The following is a 22,627-nucleotide window of genomic DNA, read 5'->3' as shown; positions in this document are numbered from 1 at the left end:
CATCCCTTGGTACTCTAATGCACCACTCTACTCTCTTCCTTACTTCTTGTTCCACTCCATTCACCTCTTACTTTTCAAATCCAGGGAGTAGCACAGAAGGCAGCAAGCCAGTACACCACCAGGTGAGGGGGACAGTAGATGCCAAGTAGTCTTGGGTTGGTTTTCAGTTAAAATTAATTATAATATTGTCAAACTCTTTATCTTAGCTTTTCCCCCTGTTGTCATTATCTTTTGTATTGCACTATGCAAAACAAATATACTTTTAACTGTTTTGATATTTTCATAGGTCTGTCTGTTTCCTCACATGCACAAATAAGCACTATGCACACAAAATGTTATGGTATTTCAGAAGGAGATTTGAAAAATGTATTCAAATAATGAGTTTATTTGAAACTTGTTTATTAACTTTCAGCCTAATTCCAAGCATGTTTACTCAGAAAAGTAGTGTTCTGTATTTGTTAATCCATTTAACATGACAAAGACTAAAATCCTATGTACACTGTCTTGAGAGTAAGTCTGAGTCCAGTCCAAGTAGGGAAGGATTGCAGCCTTTTGCACATAAAAGAGATTAATGTATACAGAACAGTACTTTTCTTGCCAGTTTTACTCCACTCCCTTTTAGAGATTAACACAAGGAAAACTATCAACATTATGGCTCTGCCTTTACTAAGAAGTAGCAATAGAGACATCAACAGGAAAATTAAACTGTGGGTGTGTTCATGAGGATTTGGCCAGTGCTTCCTCCCAACAGGTTGATTCATGCTAATTCTTAAAGAATGCATATCTTTATAAAAAGACTGAACACAAGGTAGCATGTTGTCCTGTGCTTCCCATTTCCACAGTCAGTAGGAAGTTTCAGGAACAGTCTTGTACAGAGACTGCTTCCGACAGTGCTGAAGATGTGGTGTTTCTATACTATCTGCCAGTTTACAGGTATCTGAGCTTTGCATTGGCCAGCTGGCAGGCACCCAGAGGATACTAGTTTGGTTGGAGTTTTAATTTCAGTAATCACCATACTTCACATGGCCATAATACTACAGTAGTTTCAGAATCAGACCAAAACCTTCCAAAAGCTGAGTCACTGCACCAACTGCAGCCCCCAGTTACTCAAAAGTGTGCTAGCTGCCACTGCTACTCCTGCTCACTAGATTCAAAAAGGAAGAGGGGAATGGAGCAGAAAGGAAGTGAAAATTGGTAGAATCTTGCTTCCCCTCATCCCTTTTTTCAAGTTGCCTCCTTGACCGCCCATGTCACCAAAGACTGCCACTTTAAGCTATTGAGAGTTGGTGTAGCTTAGTGACTGACTTGCGAATTGGAGACTTTTTTGTTCCACCGAACCTCTGGCATGAACTAATCCTCAGTTCTCCAACTAGGATAATAATACTTACCTTATGGGATGGTTGTAAGAATTCCATCAAGTTAATATATGTGAAATGCTTTGAACACTTGTAAGTGCTCTATACATGCCAAATATAATTTATTGTTGTTGTTATTAATAAATATGCTTACTTACTACATGAAAATAGCAGCCAGATGTAAGAGTTCTACCTCTCTGTAAGATTTATGAATGTCATTATTGTGTCGTTTCCATACCCCCCACTAATGGCAGTCAATGATGTGGGAAAAATAGGGATGAGGAAATGTCCAATGTAATGATGTCATCATGATGTAGACAAGCGTGACTAAACATGACAAGGAGATGTTTACATGGCACATCACTTTCAGCTGAAGCCTTGTGTCAAATGGGATAACTTATTCTACCTGTTGTCCTGTCTCACTGAGTATTCTTGATAGTTGAAACAGCTGTGCAGCTACTTGCCGCTATTGAAACATGTACAGTAATGTTCTGTTTTCCAGGTTATGTACATTTAATCATGCAAATAGGTATGGAAAAAGAGTCGGAATAGGTGGAATGGCTGTTAATGTCACAAAAGCATAGAAGCCTGTGATGCTACAGTTTCTCTCCTGTAATTTTGTACAGAAATAAAATGAGGTTTGGAGTTTCTAGCAAATGAAACATCACAGTCTGAACAAATCCTGGACTCAGCCTTTTCTTCTGAGGTGCTAAACAATATCTCTCACTGGTGCTGGCAAAGTCATTAAGTTGCAAAGTAAGCAGGCAAAAACATATTAACTATAATAGAGAACCATTGTTCTCCCATCCATTCATCCCATGGGTGCCAGAGACATAACCATTGTTGCTTCTGCCACAGAACAGTACATTACACATGCACACGCGAGAGAGAGAGAGAGAGGTTTTAGCATTGCATAGGAAACACACAGCTCCCCAAAGCTATTCATCTGAAATTACATTCACTAGAGTAAATGTGCAACTACCAATATCAAATAATACAGTCAACTAGCATGCTACGGGTAGATCTGTAACTGATCTTATGGCATTTACTTTTTTATGGAAATGCAAATATGGTGGGACTACAGAGTTGATCACAGCAGTGGCAGTAGGGAAGGCGGTGATTAACCTTTTCCCATCAGGCTGATGGTAGCTTTTCTGTCTAGTGTAGCCTGGTGGCTAAGAGACTTAAGTTGAGAATCAGTCCTTCTCCAGATTGAATCTCACCTCTGCCATGAACTCATTGGGTGGCCTGAGGCAGACCACTTCCTTTAAGCCTCCACTCATGGGAGGGAAAAATACAGTTGGGAATCAACTTTTTAGCCTCTTGAATGCACTTCCATGGGGGGGGGGGGGCAGAAAACCACCACCAGGATATTTATCACAGATCTCCCAAGCCCATGTACTGTTTGAGCCAAGATCTTTTAAGGAGAAAAATATTAGAAAGCATGTATGTTATAAGACAACATTAGCAGTGTTCATGGCTCCCAAATTATAGTATCTGGCTTACTAATTAAATAGGTGCACATGTTTTAAATACAAACCATCGGCTTTGGTAGACAGTCAGAATCGTTAGGCATGAATTACTCCGGTCTGTGTAAATTACTGGTGCAACATAATCTTCTTTTCTTCAACTAAACTTGAATAAGCAGCTGAAGTCTTCTCACTTTCTAGCTTGGCTCGCTACCAGGAACAGGCTAGGACAATGAATTTTAAGTACCAACTCAAGGCCCAGAGCTAATGAATAATAAAAAAATTGTGCATGTTATTTTTTGTCACTAAGTGTTGCCATATTCCCCATGAGAGAGAGACAGTACTAACCTATGGGCAACTGAATTTTATTCCACTGCTGTACAATTAAATGCAAAGACGTCCAGTGAGATTGATTTTGCAGTTGGCTTTAATCATGAATTTCTGGGTTGAGAAAACTGAGTTATTTGTCTGATATTCATTCTAGAGTTGTAAAGGAAACCATTCCTTTCTTTCTCTAAAGGCTGGCACCCAATTTTGGAAGCCTAGCACTTAAGCATACCTTCATTAGATTGTCATACTTGTTATTATCACTAATGCGGTATTTTAAAGATGGTTGGGAGGCTACATCAAATAGGTAATCTGGAGCACACAATGCCAGTACCCCACTGGCCATACAGTTTTCCAGGCACAATTCATGAAACTAATCAGGACCTATAATAAAACTTTAAACCTTGTGTGTCTTGAACCTTCTTCTTTCTGTGTATTTTAGCAATACAAATAAAAAGCCAAATAAAGAATGTCTAACATTTATACGTTTTCAAGTAAGCCACAAATTCAAATTAGAGATGTTTTATGATAATGATGCATCAGTACTGGAAACTCCTTTCCAGCCCAAACATCTTTCCCTAGGTGGACAACTCCCTGTGAAAAACACCTATATCCATGACCCAGACTGAAGACACAAGCAATGGCTACTAGCACTTGCTCTCCCCAGCCCCCGTTGTTTATTAACTCCAAGAGAATAATAGAGAGGGACTGCCTTCCCGGAGAAAACCACCAATCCTGCAAACTTCCTTTCTAGCTGATTGGTTTAGGGTGCAATCCTAACCAACTTTCCAGCACTGAGGTAAGGACAATGCTGCTCCGAGGTAAGGGAACTAACATTCTCTTACCTTGAAGATCCTTACCGTGACTGGCACCCAACTGCAGGATGCAGCACACACCCCTTTGGCACAGCTATGCCAGTGCTGGAAAGTTGGTTAGGATTTGGGCCTTAGTATCTTAGGTACCTTTAGACCAGGGGTGTCAAACTCATTTCATGCAGAGCACCAAAGTTAGCATTTCTGGTGCTTGCTGAGGGCTGGAAGGGACATCATTAAGCAGACGATGACCAGAAATAAGCATTTTGTTCTTACATAGAAACTCGGAGCCCAATCCTGTGGTCGGCGGCACAGCTCCGTTCCACCAGCCACAGTCACAAACGTGCCGTAAGGACATACTGGGCTAGCGCAGGGCGGTGACCCAGGTTCCGCGGTTCAGCGGTCTCCCATACTGCCAGGCTGTGGAACGGGAGTCAGGGGCATGGGGGAGGCATTCCAGGGAGGGGGGAGGCCGGTGGGGGCAGGTGGGAGGCATGCTGAAGGGTGGGTAGGAGGAGGATCTGTGAAGCTTCGCAGGATCCAGGGCGCTCGTGGAGGGCTGCGCGCCCTCCACGAGCGCCTTTACCACCAACCTTTTGGTCAGCGGTAAAGTGAGTAACCCCATTACAGGGCTGCTTACCTTACTTGGAGGAAGGGGACAAACGTCCCTTTCTCCCAAGGAGCCTCCCGCGGTTGCGCAGGAGGTGCAGGATTCAGCGGCAGCCCTTTTTGGTGCCACTGAGCCTGGGCACTCTGGGCAGCTCAGGATTGGGCTGCCCTTTGCTGCAAATGACAGAAAACGTTCAAATCTTGTTCATATTTTCAAGATATGAGACAGTCCAATTATCATGCTGGGAGAGCCCAGTTATAACCGGGCCAGAGAAATTGCTTCCAGGGGCCACGTCGGGCTTACAACTGGCACCCCTGCTTTAGACTGTAGCTCAAAAGTCATTACTCTTCTTTGTGCATTTGTGCTGAATGTTTTAATTAAAATGTATTCTCCATGACAGTTTTTTTTTTTTCCTGAATCCCAGGAAATACATTGGTTGGTCTTCAAAGTGCTATAAAACTTTTTGAGGTTTAGGAAGAAACTACAAGAGGCATCCTAATTGAGGTCTCTTTGGGAAGTTGAGGCATGTACGTGTATCGGGGGCCATTGATATCCATGGATTTGGAACCTGCAGATTTGATCATCCGCGGGTTCCGAACCCGATCAGAGTTGCGCTTCCCTGGGCCTCAGAATGCATAAACGCCATAAGGGCATTAAAACGTCACTTCTGCTTTCCCCAAGAAACTGGAAGATGCATTTTTTGACCCAGAGGAGGCATTCTGAGGGTTGGGGAAGCTGTATGCAACTTCCCCAGCCCTCAGTTCACTCTCCTGATCCAACCAGAGCACAGTTTGGAGGGTTCCGGGGCCCGAAATAGCTGATTAAGGGTGCAAGCCTAACCCCTTATGTCAGTGCTTTCCAGGACTGACATAAAGGCAATGAAGCTCCAAGGTAAGGGAACAAACATTCCCCTACTTTGGGGAGGCCTCTGTGACTGACACCCAACTGCAGGATGCAGCACACGTCCCATTGGTACAGCTATGCTGGTGCTGGAAAGCACTGACATAAGGGGTTAGGACTGCGCCCTAAATCATCCGTGAATTTTGGTATCTGGGGGTGTTCTGGGAATAGAATATATATAATTCTTAATAAATACTGTAGTGTTTCTTTTCATGAAGCTATTGATTTGTGATTGTTTGCTGCCACAAGAAATCACGGTAATCCTAGGATAGGCAAACCCTTGGGGTATGGAAATTGTACAACTTGTCATTACCATGGAATAACTTTGATTCCAGCTCTTCAAAATACGTAAAATATGTAAAATAAATTTTGCATTCAGTTTATTTTTAAATACATGACATTGACTATGTATTTGTTTTTTTTTTTTTGTCGTTTTTTTTAATTGGATGAGTTCTGGGCAGGCAAAAGGAAGCTTTCTATTCTTGCTGTCTTTCTTGTTTACAGTCAGTTATTTTTGATCCACTCCCTGACAGGGGACACACTTACTCTTGTGCTCAGTCCCAGTATGATTGGTTAGGTGGTATGCCCCTGGATCTTTCTTGCATGCACATAAACACACCAATGCTTCATCTGGGAGCAAGACTACTACATTTGTGTGGTCAACACCAATGTCTATGTGCATAGAACAAGGATCTGAGGACTCAGTTGTTAGCCACGGCTGGGTAGCAGTCAGAGGGCTGGAAAATTTTCTGGGTTGGATCTGCCCCCACATCTTACTTTGCCCATTTCTGGTCTACTGCAAAGGCTTGAAGATCTGTGATTCAGCAACCTTACTGAAGGTAAGCAGGTCTTGGTCTTGTCTGGTCTGAATGGGAGACTGCCTGAAGACCTCATGTATACCACTTTGAATTCCATCATGGATTGAAAAAGGAAGTACAAGTTTGTGGAGAACAGGATTAGCTAACAGCAAACTGAAGCTGTTCCTAAGTATTTGATTGCCAGAAACTAAGAGCATATCCCAGGAAATGGAGCACTCTGGTTTCATTTTGCTATTTTATAGTTAAATATGTCTCATGAACAAAAAAGGGGGGGAGGAAATGTTCTTTTTTTTTTAATGGCCGTGTATTTAATTCTCTCTATAGGTTTATGTTCCAGATGACTATAATGCCACCCTAGGAAGAACTGCAAACAAGCAAGTATTTGAAGGTCTAACAACTGGAGTTCTAAGAATTGTAGCTGTGGTATTTGGGGGTCTAATTTCCAGCGGCCTTTATGGAAACAGCCAGACCTGCGCACCAAAATTAATACAAGAAATGAAAAACAAGACCTCACAAGCTGAAGTTTTTAACAGCAGGATACAAGACCTCATCAGGTAAGGAAATGGATAGCATTATATCGGTATTGCCAATACATAAATATAAATACTTATATTTATACTTTATAAATACTACCTTATACTGAGTCAGCCATGTCTATTCTGACCAGCTGTGGCTCTCCAGGGACTCAGGCAGAGAGAGGACTTTCCCTGCACCTGCCTGAGGTCCATTTCTGGGGGATGCAAGAAACTTGGAACGTTCTACATGCAAAGCATGTGCTAATATATTCATTTGCATGTCTTTTTGTTTTATTGTTGTTATCCTGCCAAAACCATAAACTGCAGAAGTTCCTCCTGAAGCCTAATCCACTAGCATCACAACCTGTGCTAAAAGTTCCTAATTGAAATATAGCCATAAATGAAAATCAGTTTCTAAATAACTATGGAAGAAATCTGGACCTCTCTCTTGTTCAATTTGCGGAGTTTAAATGTGGATAGAAAAAATGACTAGAACGCAGGGGGAAAGAATTACACTTTGGCTTCTCCTGAAATTTAAATTACTCCTAAGTGTTCAGTGTCCCTTCAGACTCCGTGTCTAGCAGTTATTCTGCACAATAATGCATGTTCTTTTGTTAAAGTCATTTAATAAAGTGAAAGCAATTAGTCCTGATAAGAATGTAGTGCACCGAACTGGCTACCTCCATTCATGTTAATTTGTTATGGTGCATGATTTCTCATCTTTTAATATCAAGTCAATTCTTCCAGTCAATTCTTCATTTGATCCAGTGGGTCAATGTCTATGGTGATCTTCATGTCTTGATGAAATTAACCTTTTGTATGCTGCTTTGTAAAAAAAGCTTTCTTAGTACTTGTCCTCATTAGGCAATAAGCACTTATCATTGGTTTCAGCAAGCATTGAGGTCACATGTTTTGATGATAATTAGATAATACCAGGTGGAAATTGGTCTCCATTTAATTATTTCATGTCACTACATTTCTGTAGATGTAGTATTTGTGATGTCAGATGGGAAGTGTCAGATCAGATTATTCAATTCAGTATCAATATCATACGGAAATGACTGCTTCTCTCTTTCTTGCACAACAATTATTTTCTGATGCTCAGTTGTGGGTGGGCGGAGCATTCCATATACAAATTTTCTTCCCTTTGTTCCCACAATCGTTGTCCATCCTCTTTTCTGAAAAATGAGATAATAGAGACATTTAATTTCTCAAGACAATCTCACAATAAATTACTTCTTTCCATCTCTTTGAGCTTGTTCTGTCCCTAGTGTTAACCCTAAGCTCCCTTTTGCAATGACCCTTTGCACTATATATCCTTGAAATTTTGAACTGAATACATTAATCATTGGTTGACAGGGATCACGTTTAAATAGATTTCTATAAGTTTTCATCTTTAAATGCATGCTGTATCATTTTTATTTAAATAGTAATTGTGTCTCACTCTTTTCCTGGTTGTACATGTGTGTATGTGTGTGTTTTTTTTATGGCAGTATTCTTTTTATATAGATTTTCTTAGGCACTCGTTGTTGCTTAAAAATCATCTCTAAAATGTGCCATTAATATTTGTAAAGCTGCAAGGAGAACCCTATTTTTTCCATTCAGGAAAATGGAACTTGTATGTTTGGCATCTTTTCCACATCCATTCACAGGTCTAGCCCAAGACCTCCAGGTTCCTAAGGCGTTATGCCAAATGCTGCTAGCTCTTACCTGGGGCATGCTAGCCATTGCCTCCACTGCTCTTCCACTATCTGGATTTGAAGAGGAAGAGAGGATGAGAAAAAAGTAATGGGCTTGAATATCATTATTTTTCTTTTCGAATCATGGATCAGGTGGAGGAGTTGTGGAGGCAGAGAGAGATGAGCGCCATCCATCAATTTCACATCTGCGACATCCTCCTCAGTTGGTATTACATTCTGTTCACAGTAGTTCAATTCAGGTGTCACATCATGCCATGGTTAAGTAAGCTTTCCCTAACACCATTTTTTCTGCTTAATTGACAAGTGGTACTGGTGTACCATCTGATCTGGACTTAGTTTCCAAGATGGAATTGGATCTGGCTCTTTTGGGTCATGGTCTCAAACATTGCCAAACCAGAATAGGAAGGCATTCTGAATTGCTTGGTGAAACATAATTTGTGCTAGATCCAGACCAGACCCGGAAGGTGGTGGAGCCAGGGTCTAGCACTTAGGCAAGATCCTAATCCGCCTACTGAGTGGCCCAGCCTAGTGCCACACTGCTCAGATCTGCACCACTTCTTTAGGTGGCGCAGATCTAAGTAGCCCCATTTGGACCATTGCGGTGTTACCCAGGGTAAGGGGAATCAATTATCCTTGCTCCAGGTTGCACCGCAGCCAGCCCCAACCCTGCACTGGATATAGCACAGGCCATGTGGCCTGCCTGTTCCAGCGCAGGATAAGATTGGGCTGCCAGGGAAATAAAATTAAACATTGGTCTGAGAATATGTGACAGTGATCATTTCATATGTGACAGTGATAATTATTTTATTCCTTTTATTTGCACATTTTAAATGTAAGAATCTTGTGTTCATTGTCACATTTTTCATTGCTTCACGTTCATATCTAACTATTTCCTATCAAGCCCTCAGGAGTATGGGCTTCTAACAACCCATTTAAACAGAAAATACTAAAACAATATATTGAATTTTAAATTGCCCCATTAAAATTATGGGAGTGACTTCCTGATTTAGAATCAAGTCAATGAAAGGCATTCATTTTTATATGTCACCTTCGATGTACAGATTTATATTTTACAAATTATTTCTGTTTTACAGTTTATTAAATTAGATTTAGTGATAACTTTCACACATAGTAAAAGTGGCCATAGAAAGAAGAACTTAAGCAATTTCCCAGCTTTCCTTCCATCATGTGCTATGTTTACTGAACTTGGGCTTCATAAAGTTGGCCCTCAGGACCAGGACCGATTTGTGTTCAGCAAAGCACCTTGAGTCATCTTGAATATCCAGGGCCAGCTGAAAATCTCCCACAGCCTGACGACATACCAAATGCTGCTTGCCTCCCATTACCTGGTGGCACTCCAGCCTCCACCTCTTCCTCATCCTTCTGTTCCCTAGATTGGACATGGAAGAAGAAAATAGAGCAGAAAAAGATGCATGGAGAAGGGGAGAATGATGGGTTAGAGCAGTGGTTCCCAAACGGTGATTCCCAAAGTTCTCAAGAGCACCACCATCTTGGATCAGGTGAGAACTAATTCAATATGGTGGCACCCAGGAGGACCGGGAAAAAGTGGCTACCACAAAAGAAGGGCGCCTTGACCATTGTATGTTTGGGAATCACTAGACTGGAGCAACTCCTATGTGATCCTGAGGAATACTCTTCATACCCTTGTTGTTTGAACCTCCACATGCTGACCACTGACTGGAACTCTGGTGAGGTCTGTCCCACTCAATGATGCATCAGGGAAAACGCTTTATGTTTGTTTCCATTATATGCATGGAGATTTCAATCATGTGGGAATGAAAGGGGCATTTTCCCATCCGTGCAAAATTGGAAAAAACAGCACGTGCAGAGAAATTGTTCATTAAACAGTGTCGAAGGCTGTTGTAATGAAGATAAATCCAAATCAAAGAGTTAAATTGCAGGAGGAAGGCAAAGCAGATGGCTGTTATAGAACCTAGTGACCTTTTAAAATTGGTGCGTATCCACACTCCCTTTCCAAACAGGTTTTTTTTTTTAGAGTGTGAAATTTCAGGCTGTTGTAGTCTCCAATTGGGAGGTCTGCTTATTGATATTTTGCACTACTGACACCTGACACTGATTGGCCCGAGTGCATACATACCCCTGAGCTAAGGTGATTCATAAGAATCAGGCCAGCCTTTCACCTGAGGCCTTTTAAGGGATCTGATTCTAATGGAGGAATGAAAGGCATGATGACAAGGTAATCAGACAATTAGAAGGAATTTCAAACAGGCAGGTTCATATTATTCACAGCAGCCACTCAGGCCTTAATCAGTTTCTCAAGTGTACAGTGTGCATGTGAGGAAAATGCACAAATAGTACTAAAGTTGGACCACCTTATGGGCTCTAGCAGCAATCAGTCAATTGAGGTGGAGGATAAAGAGCATGACACAATTTCAGCCTTTTCAAGAAAGGGAAGTAAATGCCTCTCCCATGGATAGTGTTGTTAGAAGAATTGTTGTTAACAGTATACAGCTACAAGAGACTGCTAGAAAGTTTGTGGGCAGCGAGGGGCTGGTTCACGCATAACAGTAAGCCAGGGTTGCCCTCCCCTTATTACCTTGCCTTTGTTGTGTAGTTGTGATTTCAATGTCCCAGTTTGTTTGAACCATAGCTTACAAAATCTGGAATTGTGGTTTAACTCTCTGTCTTTTCAAACCATAGTGTGAAACCAACTTCAGTTTCTGACTTCATATCCAGATTTTGCAGCCAAAATTAAAAACTGTTCCCACCTTTGCATGAGATATGGTTTAAAGCAGCCCCTATTCCCAGCCACATGAGTAGAGAATGTAATGGGAGTAGAGTGGAAGCACACAAGCCTGTGTCTTTCAAGGGTTCGGTCACATAGCAGGAAACCATGGTTTTCCATTTCACGAAAGATTCCTTGAGTTGGATTATGATCTTTGCCATCTTGGGCATTTGCTTTGGCATGGGAAAGGTGGGATATAAATTTTCAAATAAATAAATACATTAAATGTGACACCATTTCCATAAGTAAAAATGTATAAAATAAATATTTTATTTGGAATGAAATATGTAATTAATTAAATATTCAAAACTGCTTACTTAAAGATATTTATTAAAACAAAAAATTAAATTTCATCTAATACATCAACATTAAGTTAATTCTTCTCCTTAACTTTGTTTCTGATTGCTTATTAAAATATATAACATCCAGTTCTCTGGTTTTCAAATTACTTGAACTGGAAGGAGTTCCATTAATATTTATGAGTTCAACATGGTGGTCTATTTGGAATATCAGAATCTTAAGGCATTTGTAAATCTGTCTTTACAAAATTATGTTGCTATTGTCAGTCTCCAGATTATGCAGGTGAGTTGCTTTGAGGGCCATTGAGAGCCTTTGATGTTGCCTGCTGTTTCCACAAATTTGTGAAGTTGAAACTGCTTCTAGGTTGGCATTTCTATCCGGTTTATTCTCAACCATGGAAAATGACATCACAAAGCCAGAGCCAGTCCAAGACCTCTCAGCACTTGAAGCAGCACATCAAATGCTTTCCTATCTTATCCAGCAGTGTAGTAGCAACCGCCACTTCTCCTCCTCCTGCTCCCTGGATTTGGGAAGGAAGAGGAGACTGGAATGGAAGAGGAAGTATGGAGTTGAAAAGAATGATGGAACTTGAAAATCAGAAACCACAAATATTCTCCTCTCCACACTTTATTTCAAATTGAGAGAGCAGGAGTTACAGGAGTAGTGGAGACAAGTGTGTAGATAGAGAGAGGCAATTTGTAGAACTTCTTGCCACAGGATGTGGTGATGGCGTCTGGCCTAGATGCCTTTAAAAAAGAGGATTGGTCAGATTTATGAAGGAAAAGTCCATCACAGCTTACATGCCATGATAGGCATGTGCAAGCTCCTGGTTTTAGAAGTAGGCTACCTCAGAATGCCAAGTGCAAGGGAGTGGCACTAGGATGCAGGTCTGTTGTGTTGTGTTGATGCAGGATGCTACCTGCGGCATCTGGTGGGCCATTTTAAGTTTACAGGAAGCTGGACTAGATGGGCCTTTGGCAGGACTCTTCTTATGTTCTTATGTAGGCACCCCACGCCAATCCACAGTCTGAGGTGACCAGCTCCATTGCACTCATGGATGAGACAGCCCTGCACAAAACCCGTCATTATAAACCTTTTTTTAAAAAGCTGTTTTTTTTCTGTATTTACCTGATGCTTCTCAAAATCTTTTGCCACAAAAAGTCTTCACTTATTCTCCTTGGCTCTGCCCACTGAGATACAAGAGAATGATTTGCAGATGTTATATTGTGATAAATTAGAGAAGGGATGATATTGTCTATTAAGAAGAAGAAAATTATAAAAAACAAAAGGGGGGGTCAGGGGTTCATGTTTCTTCTAATGAGATGATTCCCCAGTACTGAGATCTCTGCTTACAACCACAATAAAAGAAATTCTTTCTAACAACAAAAGAGGTTCTCGTTTATTATTGGCTCAAAAGATAGAATGCATACATACTAGACTTTGGGGGGATTATGTTGTAATCAGATTTTGTCTGGGTAGTTTCATCCTTTTACTCCTGTGTTTTAATTGAGTTTTCTTTCACTGAATTGTGGCAGAAATATAAAGGTGATTTAAGAATAATTGGTTGTGGCAAAACACAATTGTATTCAGGGGGTTAAAAAAAATTTCTTTCATTTTGAATTAAACTGTAGTGTAAAACAACTTGATAAATAGGGCTGATCTAAGCATTCCCTCTCCCCTATTTTCTCTACCAAATTTTCAGATTGCAGAATTGGGAGGAGAGTAATTTTGGTGAATGGGAATGCGGGGCTGAGAAATTTTTCAAGCCACTGATAGCTGGTATTTTTTCCCCAGCAGCCTCCCTGAGAATCATGCTACATTATGATGCAGGTTCATTCACGAGGCATTCTTGGGTGAAATTCATAATAGCTAGCTAATAGAAATCTCCTGTGGAGCAGAACTCTATGCTGCCATTGCTGCCAAGAAAAATGGATAGCAACTTGCCCTCTAAACTGTCAGCATTTTTTGAGACGCCCTCAAAATTCCCCATTCTGAAATTTGTTTGCCACCCTGAATCAAGGCCAAAACATCTTCAGTGAGAATTTTCCAGTTCACAGTAAGTCAAACCAGGTGAAGCTTGTAACACTGATTTAATGTTGAGGTACAGGCATCTCCTGCTCATTTGGCAGGATAGGGACCAGAGCAGTGGTGAAAAGCGGAAACAGTTGAAAAGCAGAGTCTGGTCTTTTTTTGGTTTGCAAATGTTTAGTTTGTTTTAGTTTTCAGTTTACAAATGTTGCTTCCAGGGCTTTTTTAGCTAGCAAACTGCAAATGCCTTTGTCATCTTGCAAGTTCCTGCTGTCACACACAGATTTCTGCAAATGTACTCTCATTAACGCCTTCGGGAACACAAATAGATCCAGAGCTAAAGTTGGCATGTGCCCTCTCTCTCCCTCTCTCTCTCTCACACACTTATACCAAGACAGTTTGAATCACCATATACAGATCAACAAGGGGGAGGGCAATTTTAGCCTTTAGAACAGCAGAGAGAGGTTGAAAGAGCGGAACATGCATTTAGTGAATGACTTCTGGGTATAATTGGAATGTGTTGAAAGAGCAGATTGTCGAAAAACGAACCGTCAGAAAGCAGGGGGTACCTGTATATGGATAGCACAAAATTAGTCCTTGAAATTAGTCTAATATGACCACGTTGAATCCATTTTCCTTTTGTTTTCTAGCTATGTGGTGAATATAGGATTAATTGAGAAGCTGTGCTGCTGTTTTCTCTCAGTCCAAGGCCCAATTGATGAAAATCCAAAAATAGCCACTTTCCTGCAGAACACCACAGCAGTGTTGACCGGGATGTGCCAACTTTGTTTTGCTGTCAATGGAAGGTAAGCCGATTTTTGCTCTTGTCAGATTGTGTGGAAGATAAAGATATTTTGTGACTGAAACAGTCCATTAGTGGAACTAACCATGCAAAGTAAGATTAGCTTGTATGCTACCCATTAAATCATCCAATTTTAAAATTCCCCTCTATACATCAGGACTAATACCTGCTGTTAGACCTATCCTTCTCCATGAATTAGACAAATTCTAACAATTGATATTAATCATGATGGATAAAGGGGATATCTAAGTTCAGAGAAAATATGCCCCAACCACACATGCCACCATATGAACTGGTGGCCATTGCCACTTCTCTGACAATGAATTCCCTAAGTTAATTATGCATTGTAAAGTAATACTTCCTTTTGTCTGCCTTGAGTTACAGGCATGCCCCGGAACTCCCTGCGGTTGACTGAAACTGCAGATACTGATGAACAGCCCCCCATCCTCTGAAGGCAAACTCAACTCCCATCGCCTTTGGAGGGTCCTCTGAGCCCAGCAGAGGCAGCAGGCAACCATCCGTGGTATCTGCCGGGCTCAGATTGAGCCCTAGAATGAAAAAAAGTCTCTTCTGGTTTTTCAAAAAAACTGGAAGTGACTTTTTAATGCCTTATAAGGTGTTAGGAGGCCTGGGGAAGCCCCGAGTTCCCCTTTCCCCTCAATGGAATGCACGCTGGGGACGCACACCAGGGGAACAGGTGGGGGGACCATGGACCTGATCTGAGGGTACAGGATCCACTGATACAACCCACCCACCCCCCAATAATTGCCAAGTTCATTGGATGACTGGAGTTTTAGGATTGTGAAGGTGGAGAAAACGTTTCTCTATTTCCTTTCTCCGTAACAGTAGCAATAGATGTTACAGGTGGCATGGGATTGCCATTTCTTTGATCCCTTTGCCATCAAAACAGCATCCCTAGATCCAGTTCTTTCCTGATTACCCCATAACATTTAGGTCCTGTTCGGTCATTCAGACCAAAGCCTGGTATAGGGGGGACAGGAGCATGCTGACTAGTGACGCCCCCCACACCACATCACTTACTCTCTCCCTCCATCCAGCATTTGTCTGCACAGGCCAGCACTGTGTGCAAACAGTTATTTCCTGCCATCTAAACATTTGCTTGGTTATGCAAAGCTAACTCAATCCAGAAAGTTGTATTGCTGTCCTCTGCTTCTTACTTTATTTTTATTCCCCATGGGATTTAGAAATCTAGAAAATTTGCTAAAAGGGGGTGAAAAGGAGCAAGCAAGAGAAATCAGAGATGCCAACTAGCAATTTAGATTTAAAATTTTCAGACGAAGGAGTATGAATTTACTCCCGTGACAACCGTGAAAAATGATGATTTTACCATTAGAATATAGTAAAGGACATTCACTCTAATCTAGCCACATAAACTAAAATCGTCTCTGTTTAATACCATAAAAGTTTTGCTATTGAAGTGAAGGAATCCATAACTGAAGATATGCATATTAACAATGAAATATGGGTACTTTTCTATTGGCAGGGTGTTAAAATTGATTTAATTATGAAATTGACTTTACTTTTCATGGTGTTTTTTTTCCTTCTGTATTAGCTAATAATAAACATTTGGTGTTTTTTTTAAGATAAGTAAAACACTCTGAGAAGGTTTACTAAAAAGAGAAACCTTCTCTTCACTTTTCTAACATAAGCTGTGATTAGACTGTCTGCTCTGGTTTCTCCAGATAACCTTTCCCAAATAGCTTATGGTGGAGTGCTGGTTGCCAGTCCACACAGTCAAGTCTTTTATAATTAAACTCACCATGAAATATAGCAGTGGTTCCCAAACTTTTTAGCACCAGGACCCACTTTTTAAAATGACAATCTGTTGGGACCCACCTAACTTTATGAGCCTGAAAAAGTTGTTTCACTTTACTAGCTGCTCAAGCCCCTTGTTTTTATCCTTTTTACTGGGGGGGGGGGAGCAGTTGTTGAGCTCTACATTCATCAGATTGAGACCATTTTGGTAGCCTTGCATTCCCCCTCACCTAGCCTTTGATAAGAGTTGAGGCATGTTTGCCTACTCATGAGTGAACAGGCATGTGTGGCTCAGTTTCACATTCTGTGGGGCTCAGTACATTTTCCTTGTCAGCTTGGAAGAGGGGACTTCCTTCTCAAGAGTTTGTTGGGGCCTACATTCATTGAATCAGAATCATTCTGGTGGCCTTGTGTTCCCCTTGGCCTGCCCTTAGATGCTCCTGAGCGTGAGAAAGACCTGGGCTTCAGCTTAGGGGGCTCCATCTTGAACTACAGACCTAGACTCCAGTCATGACATGAGCTCTTTAGTGCAGGATAGAGACGTGAGAAACAATGAATAACCACTGGCTGTATAGATTTGCAATCTTAAAATTATCATACCTAGCTGGATGCAGCCCTATCTAGCTCTGGCTTTTGACCTATCTATCTTTTCAGCCACATCAGCATGAACATGTGCGCACACCCCAACTGTGCAAACAAACCTACATTTGAGAGCAAGTCTGAACATTTTCACATTTCAAAATAAACAAGTTTGGATCTGTATGCTTGAAAGTGTAGCATAAGAACCTGTGCTTTGAAGAATCCTATTTCTACTCAGCTATCCCCTTCCTATTACTGCAAATACCTGAAAGTTGGCTTCCTCTTTGTGGAATGGTGATGAGAATTCATCTTCACTGAGTGACTGCCAGTAGCTTCTAACTATTTATTTTCAGGAACGAGACTATTTGTCATACTGCACTTTAATAAAGAGCTGTTTTTACAAAACAGGAACCTGTAAAGTCAAAGATAGTGATTTTGTATGAGCCCCAGATGAAGACGTTGAACTATATAACAGACACAAGTGTTGCAGGTTGTAGCACTTCTTGGGTCCAATCCAAAGATCACTAAAGTTACCGGGAACCATTCCAAAGGCATTAGCAATCTTCACAGCGACTCTTGTAAGAACTGTGTGCCAATGACTATAAAACAGGTTAACGGTAACAGACACTTCAGTGAAACAGCTTGGTGGTGCAAAATGGGAGAGCGTCAGCATACAAAATATCCAGGTGTAGATCCAGTATATCTACACATGCTCTTGTGTATATTTAGGTGTGCAAACAGAATGTTTGTTGCTCTTCTTGTAAAATGGAAAACAGGTTGTATATCATTGTCAGTGGCCACATCAATTCAGAGGTTAAATTGTTGCCTGTGTGTCTCTAGAATATGGGTAAAAAACGAATTAAAAATCAAAGGTCAGGTCAAAAGAATGCCAAAGGATGTAGGCTGCTTTGTATTATATTTTATTACAGTAATTAAGAAAATGCCTGTTTTGGCTATGAGCGGCAAATAAAATATAATCAGTTTGCTTGAGTACTGGTTGTTCTGCTTCGTACAGCCAGCAGACAGCATATTCAGCAAATGTGGGGAACTGCAGGCACAGAGTGTAAAGCTTATTTAAAAGGGAAATCAGCAAGTGAAAAACCAAAATGCCCCAATCTCCGTCTGCCTTTTGCATGTATTCCACTGTTCATTTAGCGCTTGTAGATGACCCTGCTCCTCAGCGTACATGTCACATGTATGTACTTTGCATATGCCACTCCATCTGTTTACTTAGGTTTGTATTAAGAATGCATTAACCCAGTGTTTCCCGAACTGTGGGTCAGGTCCCACCAGTGGTTGCGACCTGATTGTTGGTGGGTTATGACAAACTGATAGCTGATAAGGAAAATACATTGAACCCTATGGAAAGTGAAACTGAGCTGCACTATGTGCTTACTTTTGAGTAGGTGAGTCCATTTCGAAGGACAGGCTGAGGGGAGCACAGTGCCACCAGAATGGTCCCAATCCGATGAATGCAAATCTCAAAAAAGTAAAAAAAGACTTGAGAAGAAAGTCTTCCCCCCAAGCTGACAAACTTATTGAGCCCTATGAAAAGTGAAACTGAGCCACATGCATTTGTTTAGTCATTAGAAAGCAACTCTGCCTTGGCTCCTGTCAAAGGCCACGTGAAGGGGAATGCAAGGCCACCAGAATGGTTCTGATTCAATGAACGTGGAGCTCAACAAACGCTCCAGAAGGTGCCCTCCCACCATAGTAAAATGGATAAAAACAGAGAACAAACTGGTAAGAAGAAACTTTTTTTTTTTAGTCTTGTAAAGCTAGGTGGGTCCCAATAGTGTATCATTTTTAAAAAGTGGGTCCTGGTGCTAAAATGTTTGGGAACCACTGTATCAACCTATTTGTTAAAAGGCACTGAATACATTTTGAGTGTGTTTCAGTGGTTTTTCTTGAAGAAGCTATCTGTGGTAAATGTTAGAAAGGTCAATGGAATATCCAATTTACAGCGCAATCTTAACAGGCAGGCCAGTGGGTCTGTGCTGTATCCAGTGCAAATTTGGGGCTGGCTGAGGCTCAACCCAAGGCAAGGGGGAACTATTCCCTGTACTCCAGGGAAAGCCGCAGCGGCTTCAATGGCTCTACTCGGATCTGCACTACCTTACAAGGTGCACAGATTCGAGCAGAATGGAGCAGCCTGGAGCCACACCATACCGCCCAGGAACAGGGGCTAGGTTCTGGCATAACTGCTGGATCCTGGCCCCACCTCCCACCACCCCCAGACCCCCACACCAGTCACGCTCAGCCAGGGCAGACTTCATTTTTCTCGCTGCCGCGGAGGCTGGATCTGGCCTCTGTAGGCGTGGCTTATTTCCATGGAGGCGCAAACATACTTCACAGTACGTTTGCAACCCCGTCAGGTCAATGCAAAAGACTTGTGCCAACTGAGCACATCTTTAGGATTGCACTGTTAACTACTTTTGGTACTGGGTGTAATCCAGAAAGTCTAAATCCTGTGGATTTTTGGGATATAACCAAGTCAGGCATTGTCATGTTCCTCTTCCCTCTTTTCTTCATCAGTCTCACTAATTCATTGCCTCCTCTTGGAATAAGGGTTTTATGTGGGCTGACTGTCAGATTCACTGCACTGAATTTGGTATCCCACACCCTAGCTTTCAACATCTAAGTCAGAAAAGTATATTATTGAGAATGTACTTATCTTTTTTAAACATTTCTTATATGCCTGAATATGTATCTTGTTTTTCGTAAGCAAAGTTTTTCCTGTTAATAAAAAGGGATAGCAAAATAGAGTGGTGCAGAATTTGGTGCTCCACATTTTTTTGAAATTCTCAGGCCTTGTTATTAAAGGGAAGAGCTCTCTGATGCTGTAGATCAGGGGTGCCCAAACCCCAGCCCTGGGGCCACTTGCGGCCCTCGAGGCCTCTCAATGTGACCCTCAGGGAGCCCCCAGGCTCCAATGAGCCTCTGGCCCTCTGGAGATTTGTTGGAGCCCACACTGGCCCGATGCAACTGCTCTCAGTGTGAGGGCGACTGTTTGACCTCTTGCGTGAGCTGTGGGATGAGGGTTCCCTCCACTGCTTGTTGTTTCATGTCTGTGATCAACAGAAGCAGCAAAGGAAAGGCCAGCCTTACTTTGTGCAAAGTGTTTTTATAGGCTTTGAGCTATTACAAGACCTTCATTCAGTCGTATAAGTTCATCTTTAATATATTCATTTATGTAAACTTATGTAAATTTATTCAAATTTTAAATGTAAATTAATTCTTTTTTCTCCCCGGCCCCCGACACAGTGTCAGAGAGCTGATACAGCCCTTCTGCCAAAAACTTTGGACACCCCTGCTGTAGATCATACCACTCTCTTCTCCTTCATACCTTCACTTAAGAACAAAGAGCCCTGCTGGATCAGGCCAAAGGCCCATTTAGTCCAGCTTCCTGTATCTCACAGTGACCCACCAAATACCCCAGGGAGCACACAAGACAACAGACACAACCTGCATCCCGGTGCCCTCCCCTGCATCTGGCAATCAGAGGCATCCTGCCTCTAAAACCAAGAGCTTGCACATACCTACTAAGACCTGTAAACCATAACAAACCTTTCCTCCAGAGCTCCAATCCCCTCTTAAAGGCATCCAGGCAAGATGCCATCACTACTTCCTGTGGCAAAGAGTTCCACAAACTAATTACATGCTGGGTAAAGAAATATTTTCTTCTGTCTGCCCTAACTCTCCCAACACTCAACTTTTGTGGATGTCCCCTGGTTCTGGTGTTATGTGAGAGGGAAAAGAGCATCTTTCTATCCACTCTGTCCATCCCCTGCATGATTTTGTATGTCTCAATCATGTCCCCCCTCAGGCGCCTCTTTTCTAGACTGGAGAGGCCCAAACGCTGTAGCATTTCCTCATAGGGAAGGTGTCCCAGCCCAGTACTCTGTTCCTTTCTTCTTTTACAAATCCATGAAGCACAGGAGGAGAAGCAGGCAGCAACTACATGTGCATCCCTCGGTAAAGATGGCCCAAGGCAGCTTCTGCAGAGCTCACCTGTTCATGTGGCTGATCAAGGTTGTTGTCCCAGGCACCAGACAGTTGCCTTCATGCCTTCACCACTGCTACTACTACTCCTCCTTGTTCAGTAGGCCCTCCTTATCCGCAGATTTGGAACCGGCAGTTTTGACCCAACGCAGATTCCAACCCAAATCAAGAGGGCCTCTTGGACACAACCAGAAGAGTTTTCCAATCGCATCCAGAGGTCCTCTGTTGGCCACCACCTGCAGATTCAATTATCATGGTTTTGGTAACCATGGCCAGTCCAGGAACAGATCACCATGGATACTGAGGGCCAACTGTATTCAGAAAAGAAAACAGAGCAGAAGAAAAAACATGGAGGGGAAAAAGAATGCTCTGATGTTGAATACTTCCTTTATTGAATCCTAGAAGCAGGAGAAGGAGAGGTGGTGACATAAGCTGCCATGCTGCTAGATAAGGGCATCATTTAATGAGCCACCTCAGGCCGCAGGAAGCCTCAGGCTTCCTGGACATTTGACAGTAAAGCAACAAGCAAAAGGGTTGCAAGGTGGCATTTGGTGTGCTACCTCAAGTGTTGAGAGGTCTGGGGGCAGCCCTGCAAAAAGTGTAAATAAAAATCCATTATTAGTTTTCCCAAGTCTCCCATAATTAAAAAAAAAAAAGTGTGAATTAAAGTCTCTCTAGGTGTTTTCTTTTTAATATATTGTAAACGGTTAGGCTTAAAATGATTATAACTGACAGTTAAAACCAACAAGAGCCTGTTCTTAGGCAAAGTATCTGCAGTATAGGAGGAAATTAAAAGTAAACATTTCCAACAGCACCTTTACTTCCACACCAGCTTTTTACAAGCCAAAACAGAGCAATCAAGGTTGACTCTTTCATACTGATGGAAAATTTTCATGTTGTATACTACTTTTCTACCATAATTGGCAATCAGGGAAGCTTAACATCTCACAAAACATCAGAACAATAAAAAAATAGAATAAAACCAAAAAACATGCCATTCTGCTAGAATAGCAACAATAAAAGCAGCAACAAAAACCAGCAGCTGAAAAAAATCAATTTTTAAATAATACTTAGCATTTGTGTCATGTTTTCTCAGTGTGCAAAATAGTTCATATACATTCTCTTGATGTATTCATCCCAACAACTGTAAAGTACTATTCCTAAGTTGCATCTAAGGCTGCAACACAGCAGCTTGCCTAAAGCAAGCTTGTGCATTTATAGCAGAGTTTAGATGTGAGCCAAGGAAGACCTGATGCACATCTCAATCTTTTAACCTCTATACTACACCATAAGGATAGTCTCTTACCTACAAAGGCCTGGGAAAATGAGACTGTCTTTGCCTGGTGCCTGAGAAAATTCATGAAGGTGCCGGAGGGATCTCTCTTGCGAAGGAGTTCCACAGTCGGGGTGCAAATATGGAAACAGCCCTTTCTCCAGTTCTCACTCACGTAAATTCCACAGGTTTATATGGACGGTTACCCTGGTCCTAGCCTTGGACACTTCCAGACCATTAACTGGCCCTACCTCATTTTCCAAAGCAGGCTGTGTGTAGAAATAAAACAATAAACTTTGTTGTGGGATGGCACCAGTTTGCAGTCATTGGTTGTGCTCATCCTAACTCTCCCGCTATCTGTGCTCTCTGCACAATAGTTTGAACAAGGATTAAATACATGTGGTCTTTAGAAACACTGTTACAGTTGGGCTTATGATTTCTTTAGAGAATTCCTCTGGCTTCCAGTTGGTTATTAAAGGCAGGCAGTGTTGAACAAACACAGGCGCAATTTTGGAACCTGTAGAGTAAACTTAGACACATTACTCTTCACTCTAGTCTCTGTGAGTGGTTGACCTCTAGCTCATACCTCTCTAA

At 41.8% G+C, this 22,627-nt stretch overlaps 1 protein-coding gene across 2 annotated transcripts in view; it reads left to right on the top strand.

Moving 5' to 3' along the window:
• The window catches only part of SCAPER (S-phase cyclin A associated protein in the ER), a 183,024-nt gene that overhangs the window by 130,427 nt on the left and 29,970 nt on the right, over window positions 1-22,627 (top strand). For both annotated transcript variants that reach the window (XM_066635063.1, XM_066635064.1), the window contains 2 exons: window positions 6,616-6,845; window positions 14,252-14,407. In XM_066635063.1, coding sequence (XP_066491160.1) covers window positions 6,616-6,845; window positions 14,252-14,407 — 386 coding nt within the window. The remainder of the gene's footprint in view (window positions 1-6,615; window positions 6,846-14,251; window positions 14,408-22,627) is intronic.

This window comes from Tiliqua scincoides, chromosome 8 (genome assembly GCF_035046505.1).
Source record: "Tiliqua scincoides isolate rTilSci1 chromosome 8, rTilSci1.hap2, whole genome shotgun sequence".
In the NCBI taxonomy this organism is placed as follows: domain Eukaryota; kingdom Metazoa; phylum Chordata; class Lepidosauria; order Squamata; family Scincidae; genus Tiliqua; species Tiliqua scincoides.
Note: the sequence above shows the minus strand (reverse complement) of the source record. Positions and strands in the feature narration are given on the sequence as shown.